This window comes from Grammomys surdaster, unplaced genomic scaffold (assembly GCF_004785775.1).
Source record: "Grammomys surdaster isolate TR1022 unplaced genomic scaffold, NIH_TR_1.0 125630, whole genome shotgun sequence".
Taxonomy (NCBI): Eukaryota; Metazoa; Chordata; class Mammalia; order Rodentia; family Muridae; genus Grammomys; species Grammomys surdaster.
The window spans coordinates 322,222-334,599 of NW_021620469.1; the positions used below are offsets into that span (position 1 = coordinate 322,222).

The 12,378-nt window shown below is 41.2% G+C and overlaps 1 protein-coding gene across 1 annotated transcript in view; it reads right to left on the reverse strand.

Moving 5' to 3' along the window:
• Window positions 1-2,790: 2,790 nt before the first annotated feature.
• The window catches only part of Parp4 (poly(ADP-ribose) polymerase family member 4), a 90,911-nt gene continuing 81,323 nt past the window's right edge, over window positions 2,791-12,378 (reverse strand). Inside the window, exons 34-36 of the mRNA XM_028787390.1 lie at window positions 9,984-10,083; window positions 6,992-7,124; window positions 2,791-3,348 (exon numbers count right to left, since the gene is read on the reverse strand). Coding sequence (XP_028643223.1) covers window positions 3,156-3,348; window positions 6,992-7,124; window positions 9,984-10,083 — 426 coding nt within the window. The 3' untranslated portion in view covers window positions 2,791-3,155. The remainder of the gene's footprint in view (window positions 3,349-6,991; window positions 7,125-9,983; window positions 10,084-12,378) is intronic.

A 12,378-nucleotide genomic window follows, 5' to 3' on the forward strand; every position in this document is an offset into this window, starting at 1 on the left:
CTCTCTCTCTCTCTCTCTCTCTCTCTCTCTCTCTCTCTCTCTCTCTCCTCCATCCTTCTTCTCTCTGATCTAGTGATAGGGGGTGAGATGGGGAGGAGATAAAGGGTAGAAAAAAGAACCCACAAAGTAGAAAGGCCAGCTACACTTTCCAACTGGAGAGAGATAGCCGAACTTCTGTGTTTCAAGCTACTTTAAATGATTCCTACATTGTGGCTCAGCCATCAACTTGATACAGATTTGCTCCATCTGGTTTTCTATTCTAAGTGATGGTTTTAATCTGATTTAAAAGTTTGTTCATTATGATGTCAAATATTCCCACAGTTCAAAGTCAAAACTGGGAAACACTATGCCTTTGGAACCTTTCTCCTCTTCACTCTGGGAGGCAGGGAAACTAAATATGGTTCAGTCCATGATGAGACAAAGCATCATGGCAGAAAGCACGGGGCCTAGGGAAGCAGCTTTACCTCATGACAGGAAATGGAAAGTAAAAGCAAAAGACGATACAGCCCACAAAGTTAAACCTCCATCAGCCCACTTTTTTCAAGCAGACCCTACCCATCTTTTCAGCATTTTCCAACAAGGGCACCATATGAGATATTCATCAAGGGATTACTCCAAGGATTAGGTCAGAGCCCCTACAATGCAGTAACCTCCTGAAAGCTCATCTGTTGACAACCAAGCTCCCAAATGTGAACCTATGAAGGACATTTCATAGCCAACTCAAGTGTAACAATAAACACAGTAACTCAATGTGGATCATAGTTTTAAAAATAAAATTCAAGGCTGGGCAGTGGTGGTGCACACCTTTAATCCCAGCACTTGGGAGGCAGAGTCAGGTGGATTTCTGAGTTCGAGGCCAGCCTGGTCTACAGAGTAAGTTCCAGGACAGCCAGGACTATACAGAGAAACCCTGTCTCGAAAAAAACCAAAAATAAATGAATAAATAAATGAATGAATAAATAAATAAATAAATAAATAATAAATTGCTGGGAGCCTCCCGGCCCGGAGAGGGTAGTGGCAGAGGCACAGAGTAGGACTCTGGTGATGGCTTTAAAGTCTGAGGGTCTCAGAGTTTTCTGGCTCCCTGACCTGTACTGAAATGCTGATGATAAGTTCTAAAAAGTCCTAAAAATTTCTGAGGGTTAAAGACTGCAGGCTTAGGTGATTAACACCTGTAGCCTAACAGCAGAGGATTAGGCAATGTAGCCTTTGTTCGGTCTCAGCAGGAACTACTGGGCCCTGACTTATGCCTGCTAGTTTGAGGTCACAGGAAGAAAAAACACTTAGAGAACTTATTATATAGAGCTTATTACTAAGTGTAAAAGTTTCCTATGAAAGCTATCTAAGAAGAAAAGTGGTAGGGCCCTAAGTGGGGAAAAAGAAAGGAATTCTAACAAAGTAAAACAATTCTAAGCAGGGGAAAAGGAAAGGACAAACAGCGCCTAACATCCACTCTACAACTCTACATCTACGACTACGATATCCTACTGCTACCACGACTTCTGCTACCACGACTACTGCTACCACGACTTCTGCTACGATTACTGCCACGACTACTACAGCTACTGCTTCTTTCTCTTTGTCCTCAGAACTTATACATCTTACGGAGTACATGGTCACATGTTACAAAGTTCATCACAAGTTCACACCAAAATTCAAATAGAAGTTTACAACAGAGAATGTTTACATGCCTATGCATTAGGAGTAATTATCTGGCTAAACATCCATCCCCTGTCTAGCTCCACAGGTTCACTGAAGATTTAAACCTGTAACTAAGAAATTAGTGAAGTTTTGTATAGATAAACCCAGGCACTATTTTCTCTTCTGTCCCAGCACCTATAATAAAATATAAATAATATAATGATATAAATTATAATAATAAAATAATATAAATAATAATATATAAAATAATATAAATATAATACAATAAAAAATAGTTTTACAGTCTCTTGGAATGTGCTCTGAGCAGGAGAAAGTCGGGTTACTATCTAAGGGCAATTAACTGATGACACTTGGGAGACTGGCAGAGTTCTCATTGCAGTTTTGACTATCAGAAAGAGACTTAATAGCAGTCCCACTATAAAAGAGCTTAATAATCATTGATATAATTTTAGGAATTCTTATAGGATCATCATTAAGACTTAAGAAGTCATCTATTTGTCTATATAGCATTACAAGACAGTACATATTCGTGGGTCTGCAGAGATCTGCTCCAAAGGGGTGTGCAATAGCTTAGTGATTGTTACATATGTTTAATAATAATAATAGGAAAAGCATATTAATAGCAGGAATCTTTCCTAAAATATGTTTCTCACAGCCTTGCTGGATGAGAGCTCACTCTGTCACAGATTATATAATAATCCGAGGTAAGCATTTCAGGATGATCACCTGCTAATTATTAGCTTGTCCCATTATGGCTCCCGACAATAAATAAAATAAAATTCAAAATCTAGAAAATGTCTGGAAGGTGAGATAGAAGAAAATGTAGTTAACTATTGGTTTGTTGATTGATTTTTAGGATGTAACAACAAAACAAGACTCATGGAAGAATCGCTTGTGACACCAAGTGCTGATCAGTGTATCTGCAGAAAGAGCCATATGAGGAAGCATGGGCACCCAGTCATACCGCCTGGGGACCAGGGTCCTAGAAACAGGTACCATTCTAGAACACAGCCACTAGCCAAAGACCAACTCCTTTCTATCCTGCTCAATCTGTCAGCCTTCCACAGGACCCCTGGAGGGAAGACAAAAAGAGCCTCCCCCTCCCCACCAAGACACTGAGACAGCATCTGATATTAGTTCTTACAGCTTTTATTGTTGTTAAATGATTAATCAATTCTTTCCATTAATTTTATTTTAAAGGGGCTGATAGCTACACTTAAGACAGATTACATGTCATTATTGGTACCTTTTACTATTTGATTATTTTCTACATAGAAATATGAGAAAGGCAGCAGGGCAATGGTGCACACATTTTTAATCCCGGCACTCTGGAACACAGAGACAGGCAGATCCCTTGAGTATGAGGCCAGCCTGCTCTACAGAGTGAGTTCCAGGATAGCCAGGGCTACACAGAGTAACCCTGTCTTGAAAAACAAAAACAAAACAGTAACAAAAGAATTATGAGAAAGGTTTAAAATGCAATTTCATTGGCTTCAGCCTTGGCTGTAGTGTAGAATTCGGTGAAGAGAAGTGCTGGTTTGGGGTTGAATTCCCAGTAGTTGCTTTGTGGCTGACTCCCAGTCTTTACCCAGCTCAAGCCGTTGGCAGATGGATGGATACTGTCCTTCTGTCCTTCTGGCCCATTCTCTTGCTTTCTTTATGTTCTCAAAAGCCCATGGAATATTCCTAGATTTAAAACAAAGGTTTCTATTGGTTCAGAATATGTGAAAGGCAATGTGGTACCAAACCGAGAACACTGTATTGGATGAAATGATTCTGTCAAAAAAATGAAGATTTTAATAGAAGAAAATCTTGAGATCCCCATCTGCCATAGGGATTTTGAGCTCAGTACATTTCTAGTTTCTTACCTGCCTCACTCCCGGCTCCCACTGTTTATAGCAGGCTCCCCTCCCCTTTGCTTTCTTTCTGCAGCTTTTTCTGGTTTCTTTATCTTTGTTTCCTGTTGCTCCTTCTCTAGAGTCCTTGAGGCCCCTGTTTTGATGGCCATCCACTGTCTGGAAGTTTTCAAATTGTTCCAGATACTTGAAGAACACTAGAGATTTAGCTGTAAAGGCCTACACTCCAACCCTTATACCAAAGTTTAAAAATGTAATTTAACTTACTATTGTGTGTGTGGAGCCTGTGTGTGAAAGCTGTGAACTTACAGTAAACTACGGCCGGGCAGAGGGCAGAGCCTTCTTCCCACAAGGTAGCTGTGCCTAATAGCTTCATGTCAACTTGACACAAGCCAAAGTCATCTGAGATAAAGAAACCTTGATTAATAAAATGCCTCCATAAGATCAGGCTGTAGGCCAACCTGTAGGACAGTTTTTAATGAATGATTGATAGGGCCCAGACCATTGTGGGTGTGGCCATCCCTGGGCTGGTGATCCTGGGGTCTATAAGAAAGCAGGCTGAACAAGCAATGAGGAGCAAGTCATTAAGCAGCATCTGTCTGCATCACAGCCTCTGCATCAGCTCCTGCCTCCAGGTTCCTGACCTACTTGAGTTCCAGCCCTGACTTTTTCCGATGATGAACTGTAAAAGTATAAACAAAATAAACTCTTTCCTCCCCAAGTAGCTTTGGTCATGGTATTTTATTACAGTAATAGTAACCCTAAAACAGTGGTCTTCTAGAAAGAGTTGCATAAACTATGATCAGTGAATGTATGCAGGAGATTAGTCTGGTGCTGCTTATAATTCAAATGCTAGATTCTAAACCCCCAAATCCAGTTGCTCCAAGATGAAGAGATCCTCAAGTATACCAGATTTTGTTCTGTAAACTTTGCTCCCCAACTTACCCATGACTGGCTAATAAAAAATGCCTACAGCCTATAACTGGGCAGAAGAGAGAGGTAGACAGAGCTGAGGGTTCCCTGGGCTTGAGGCTGGAAGCACAAGGAAGAAAGAGAAGAGGAGAAAAGTAGAAGCCACCATGGAGTAGGTGGATTGTGAGTGCATGGCCACGGGGGCCAGGCTGATGGAGTAGGAACAACCCGGGTGGAACATGGCAAGTGATATCTTGGGGTTACTGACAGGAAAGTAGACAAGACAGCATAGAGGGTTGATTTCTGCCCAGCTCTAGTGTTTTAAGGCTTATTGTAAATATAAAAGTTTTATTTATGTTGGAACTAAATGATTTTAAGTGGGGTAGAAACCCCAAATAATATTTATCGCAACAAAGGTACCCAAACCAAGGACATGGCGTGCCCTTGCATGTCCACATTATCTCGTGGGAAAGGCAAAGGCCTGGGATGAGCATTCTTGGCTCTTTTCACAATACCAAAGATGATAAGGCAGAATTCTCACCAGTATACACCCTGCTTAAGCTAATTGTAAACATTACTTCATATTTTATTTATTTTAATAATAAAAATGAGAAGTGCTTTGATTGTACTATTCTTTTGTTTTGAAGGCAGGATTCTCTTTTGTAGCCTTGATTGTTCTGGAACTTACTCTGTAGATCATGTTGGCCTCAGATTCAAAGATCCACTTCCCTATGCCTCCTGAGTGGTGGGATTAAAGGTGTGGGACACTACTGCTTGGCTTGTGTCTTAGGGTTTCCATTGCTGTGAGGAGACACCATAACCAACTCTTTTTTTTTTTTTTATAAGATTTATTTATTTTATGTGTACAAGTACACAGTAGATGCCTTCAGACACACCAGAAGAGGGCATTAGATCCCATTACAGATGTCTGTGAGTTACCATGTGGTTGCTGGGAATTGAACTCAGGACCTCTGGAAAAGAGGTCAGTGTTCTTAACCACTGAGCCATCTCTCCAGCCCATAACCAACTCTTATAAGGGACAACATTTAATTGAGGCTGGCTTATAGTCACAGAGGTTCAGTCCATTATCATTGTGGTAGGAAGCATGGCAGCATCCAGGCAGACATAGTGCTGGAGAAGCTGCTGAGAGTTCTCCATCTTGATCCAAAGGTGTCCAGAAGGAGACTGTCTTCCACAGGCATCCATGAAGAGGCTCTCTTCTGTACTGGGTGGTGCTTGAGCATAGGATCACCAAGCCCACCCCTCACAGTGATGAATTTCCTCCAACAAGGGCACACCTCCTAATACTGCCACTTCCCATGGGCCAGGCATATTTAAATCACCACAGTTTGTTTACATTACTCATGAGCTCAAATGCCTGATACCCTACACAGTTCTTAGAGAGCCTCTTCCTAGATCAAAATGTAGAACTCTTGGCTTCCAGCACCATGTCTGCCTGCACGCTATGTTTCCAACCATGATGATAATGGACTGAACCTCTGAATCTGAAAGTCAGCCCCAGTTAAATGCTGTCCTTTATAAAGGTTGCCATGGTCATGGTGTCTCTTCACAGCAATAGAAACCCTAACTAAAACAGGCAGAGTCTCTATTATATAGGTCTGGCTGTGAGTAACTTGATAGGTAGACCCGGCTAGCCTCAAATTCACAGAGATTCACTTGTGTCTGCCTCCTGAGTGCTGAAATTAAAGATGTGCATCACTACTCTAGGAAGAATGTTTTAATGTACTTTATTTAATAGTTTGATAGTTTTTTCTGTTGTTTTGTTTGGGGACAAGGTCCTACTGTGTAGCCTAGGCTAGCCCATAAATTATGACTTTTCATCTGTAACCTCTTCAGTGGTGAGATTACAGGAATGTGCCACCCTAACTTGGTTGGTTCTCTCTGTCTCTCTCTGTCTCTCTCTGTTTCTCTCTCTCTCTCTCTCTCTCTCTCTCTCTCTCTCTCTCTCTCTCTCTCTCTCTGTGTGTGTGTGTGTGTGTGTGTGTGTTGCTCAGGACTACAGGACTGAGCCAGGTCCCAGTGCACACTAGGCAAGTGCTCTATCACTAAGGTACAGTCCCAGCTTTGCTTCATGACTTCCCATTTGCATTCTGTTGCAGACCATGCAGTTGTTTGGAACAGGCCAACAATCATAATGTGATTCTTCTAAATGCACAAATGAGCAACATACTCTAGTGTGGAATACCAAACCAGGAGCCCAGAAACCTATGTTCTGGTATCAACATGCACATGTATTCTGAGATTTGTTCCCATGCAGTCTGAGGTAAAAATCCCATGTCAGTCATCCTGCTACAAGAACCTCTGAGCAAGCTGTAACCTGTGAACAAATTCTCCCTTAAGATTGTCATTTACAAACCAGACATGATTTGTCTGCAATCCCAGCATTTGGGAGGCAGGAAATCTGCTATAAGATTGAAGCCGTTCTCATTGGCATAGCAAGTTCCAAGTCACCCTGTGAGAGCAGTCTCAAAAACAAACAAAATATAAGGGGGAAAGATACCAAAAATTTTAAAACATTTCTTATTAGGACATTAAATCACCTAGAAACGAAGGTGTCATCCATCTTTATCAGAGATTTGGCAACCATTCCTTCTTGTTCCAACTCGGTATAAAGAAACTGCAGTACGAGCAAAGTGGCAATCAGGTCCAGGAGACGCTCTCTACCTTTTGTACCTAAAAAAACCAAAGATCTCCTTTACTTTCTGTGGTGGTCTGAAGGAGAAGTGTCCCCCTAGGCTCATTTGTGTATTTGAACACTTGGTCCCCAGGCGGTGTTGCTATTTGAGGGGTTTGGATGGTTCAGGACAAAGAGTCTTACTTGAGGAAGAAGTTCACTAGCAGTGGCACTAACAGTTTTTAGCCTCCTTCTATTCTGTGACACAAGGTGAACGAACAGCCAGTGTCCAGCTCAAGCTACCTGCTGCTATGCCATTCCTACCAACATGGATTCTAACACTCTGGAGCCACAAGCCAAAATAAACTTTCTTCCTTAAGTTGTTTCTGGTATTTTTAAGTATAACAACAAAAAAGTAATTAACTAATGCCCTCTGCCTTAAGGTTCTACCAAGGAATCACACTGGTCCTAGGCTACGTGTTGCTCATGCCTATAATCCCAGCACCTGGGAGGCTAAGGCAGGAATCCCGACTGCCATGAGTTTAGCAGGAGCAACACAGTGCATTCTAGACCAGCCTGGGTTACAGAGCCAGACCCTGTCTGAAAACAAAACCAAATGCCTAACTGAATTATACCACAATTAAATCTATGAAGATCACTGTCTTACTGTGGAGTCATGGGGACATTATAACTGGGCATGTCACATGGAAACTATACATTACTGTTGCTTTTTAGCTGTCTTTTCTTTGTTTTTTCTTTGTTTGCTTTTTTAAAAGATTTATTTTATGTACATAAGTACACTGCAACTATTTGCAGACACACTAGAAGAAGGCACTGGATCCCATTACAGATGGTTGTGAGTCACCATGTGGTTGCTGGGAATTGAACTCAAGACCTCTGGAAGGACAATCAGTGCTCTTAATGGCTGAGCCATCCCTCTAACCCCTTTGCTTTGCTGTTAAAGATTTAATCATTTCATTTTACATGTATGAGTATTTTGCCTGCATGTATACATGTGCACTATATGTGTGAAGTGCTTTTGGAGGCTAGAAGAGGTCACTGAATCCCCCGGGACTGCAGTTGTGACATGCAAAGGGGAGTGTTGGGAAAAACCCAGGTCCTCTGCAAGAGCAGCACATGTTTTTAACTGCTGGGCCATATCTTTGCTCTTGTTTTGTTTTAATAGGGTCTAACTCTGTAGTCCAGGCTGTTTCAAACTCATGGCAATCCACCTGCCTCAACCTTCCCAAATGCTGGGATTCAGGCATGGGCCATCATGCCTGGTTCATGTCTGAATAAAATTTCACTGTGTATAGTACTGAATTCCTCTCTCTCTCTCTCTCCCTCTCTCTCTCTCTCTCTCTCTCTCTCACTCTCTCTCGCTCTCTCTCGCTCTCTCTCACTCTCTCGCTTTCTCTTCCTTCCGTCCTTTCTTTTTTCCTTTTTTTTGTTTATTTTTTGAGACAGGGTTTTTTCTGTACACACCTGGTTGTTATGGAAATCTTCTGTAGATCAGACTGTCCTCAAAGAGATTCTCCTGCCTCTACCTTCAAGTGATAGCATTAAAGCCACGTGTCACCACTGCCTGACTGAATTTTCTTTATTCCTATGTTGATGGGCATTTAGATTAGTTTCATATCTCACATATTATGAACTGTGACAATAAACATGGACAGAATAGTATTTCTGAAATGCTGAATTAGAATCTATCAAACATAAGTTCAAGAGCAGTATAACTGGCTTATATAATAATTCTATTTTTAGGTTTTTTTGAAGAGCCATCATATTAATTTCCATAGTGACTCACCAATAGTATATGAAGGTTTGGCCTGCCCCATCCTCAGGGGTATTTGTTGTTTCTTTCTCCAGTTTGTTATGCATGTGAATGCAGGTGCCCTCATAGGCCAGAAGAGGTAGTTAGATCCCTTAGAACTGGAGTTTAATCCAGGAGTGATGCACACACTTTTAATCCCAGAACTTGGAAGGATCTCTGTGAGTTTGAAGCTAACCTGGTTTATTCAGTGATTTCTAGGGCAGCTAGGATTACATAGAGAGACCTTGTCTCAAAACACACACACACACACACACACACACACACACAAAAGATAAAATAAAGAACTGGAATTAAAAGTAGTTGTCAGCCACTTGACATGGGTGCTGGGAACCAAACTGGTATCCTCCAGAACCATCTCTTCAGCTTCCACTGTTTCTTGATGGAGTGAGACAAAATCTCAGTGTAGTTTTGATTTGTCTTTCTTTGATGCTAAAGTCAGGTGTTACAGGTGTTACAGTCACAGTGTAGAAAGTGCAAAGGTCTCAAAGTAAATCACTAAGTGAAACATGATGTCCCTGTTGGCTAATAGGTACATATGTTGTGGCAAGAAAATAATTATTGAGCATGTGAAATTGAGCGTTTGGATATTGCTGTTACTGGCACGATCTGGCAATGTAGCCCAGACTAGTTTCAAGCTCACGATCCACCTGGCTTTGTGATAAGGCCACAGCGGGATTATAGGTGTATGTTACTATTCTCAGATTCAGGGCTGTTCTTCTCCAATAGTTGGTGCCATGTAAACCAATAAAACTGCCAAGATAATATTTTCATCATTGGTAAAGCTATAGCGTACACCTTTGATCTCAGGTACTGAGGTAGGCAGATTGCTGTGAGTTCAAAGCCAGCCTGCTCTACATAGAGAGTTCCAGGCTAGCCAGGGCTACATGGTGAGGCCTTGACTCAAAAAAGAAAAAAAATCTAATTTAGTCACATGTAACTTCCAAAAGTTATACATGAACTATTTCCAAAAGTAGTGCATTCCAAATGAATATACTTATTTATAAATTTATTATAATAAAAGCTTATAAATGACTGAAAAATGAAGGAACATAGTGACTTAATTAACTGAAAAACAGTGGCTTACCTAGAGATCGAATGCCCTTTTCTTCAAGAGAATTGAGTAGAGCATTTATGTTAAGTTTTAGTATAAGTCCTAGTTCTGGTGTCAGTTTCCAAAAACCATCCTGTAAAATTAAGAAAAAAAAAGTTCTATTGTTATCATAGGTCCTAGGTCATACTGCACTTTCTAGCATGATTTCCTGTTCAGTGTTTAAAATATACATTAGACAAAAATATACATTAGACAAAAATATACATTAGACAAAAAATATACATTAGACAAAAAATACATTGGATAAAAATATACATTAGACCAAAAAATATTCATTAGACAAAGGATATTTGATTACACTGTGAACCCTGAGATTGTGTTGCTAACTGGAAAAACGTGTTTCTAGTTGTGGTGTGGCTCAGCCTTAGAAGATATCCTCTGACTGGAATACAGACATGGCCTTAGTACACACCTATAATCCTAAACAATGAAGGTAAAGTTAGTTTGTAGAAGGAAGTATCCATGTTTGAAAGTGATGTCTATTTGAGGGGCAAAGTGACAAATCAGAGAAAGATTTGACAGGATAAGACATGCCCAACTGTCACGAGAACAGAAGGAGAGCTGACTTAGGAGAAAGCTGTGCAGAGGGAGAGAGGAGGCAGTTTTACTGGGACAGTTATAGAGAGACAGGTTGCAGAGGAAGAACAAGCCAGACATAGGTGAAGACAATGAGCCAGAGAATTATTAGGAGCCAGAAAATTAGAACATATTGCCAAAGATAGTATGAAGCTAAGCAGAGTAAGACAATCAAGAGGCCTAGAAAGAAGCCAAATTGAATCAGTCAGCTTGGAGAGGAGCTTGAGTCAGAACAGCTGAGTCGAATTAGCCAGCCAGAGAGCAGAAAGAACTAGGAAGGAGTGAGCTTATTCAGTAGTGTCTTAGTTAGGGTTTCCATTGCTGTGAAGAGACACCATAACCAAGACAACTCTTATAAAGGACAACATTTAACTGGACTGGCTACAAGTTCAGAGGTTAAGTCCTTTATCATCAAGGCGGGAGCATGGCAGCTTCCTGGCACAGGAAGAGCTGAGAGTTCTACATCTTGTTCTGAAGGCAAGGAGGAAAAGACTGACTTCCAGGCAGCTAGGACGAGGATCTTAAAGCCCATGCCTACAGTGACGCATCTACTCCAACAAGGCCACACACACTCCAACAAGGCCACACCCCCTAATAGTGCCACTCCCTGGGCCAAACATATTTAAACCACCACAAGTAGCATGTTTCAGAGACTGAAAACATTCTAGGTTGTACAGAGGCCAGAAGCTTCCAGGACTAGGCCTAGGTTAGCAGATGGAGATGGTAAACTTCTGAGAGAGAGAAAGAGAGGGGGGTAGAGAGAGAGAGAGAGAGAGAGAGAGAGAGAATATGTAGACATGTATACAGTGTGGGGGAATATATGTGTGTACATGTATACAGTGTAAAGGTCAGAGACAAACTTTTGGAAGTCAGTTCTCTTTACATTTCGAGTTCCAGGGATTGAACTTAGGTTATGAAGCTCATGTGGCAAGCACCTTTACCCACGGAGCCAGCTCATTGACTCCTAAAACTGATTTATTGAAGATGTTTGTAAAGCTATTTTCCTAATATGTGACCCTATCTCAACAAAAAAGAACTAGTCCCAGATGGTGGAGCGATGGCTGACAATACTTCCTGCTCTTCCAGAGGCCCTGAGTTCAGTAACCATGTAGGCCCCCCCCCCATATACACACATCATACACATAAATATCTTTTCCCCTGAAATCCCAAACTACTCCCTACTTCGTTTATATTTTTGTTTGTTTTTTGAAACAAGGTCTCTATACATAGCCCTGGCTATTCTGGAACTCACTATGCTGACTTGGAACTCATAGAGATCTGCCTGCCTCTGCCTCCCTGAGTGCTGGGATTAAAGGTAAGTTACTACACCTGGCTATAAATTAAACTTTTAAAATAAGAAGTTAGCAATGTGGAAAGAAACTGAGGAAGCCACTCCCCATGAACCTCTGGCTTCCATGTGCACATGTACACAGATACATTTATACCTGCATGAACACGTGTACACACAAACTCAGGGACATATACATACAACACACACAAATAAATAAATGGAAAATAAGTGAGAAAAGATTAGGATTGTAGCTCTGGGGCTGAATGCTTGCCTACAGGCGTGATGCCCCATATTTGAACTGCACATGTGAGCCTGGATCTCAGTGTTAGTGCAGAAGCTCACAGGATGTTAACTGGCTTAATGGATGGAGTACTGTGTACTTAACAGATGGAGTACTGTGTACTTAACAGATGAAGTACTGTGTACTTAATGGATGGAGTACTGTGTACTTAATGGATGGAGTACTGTGTACTTAACAGATGGAGTACTGTGTACTTAACG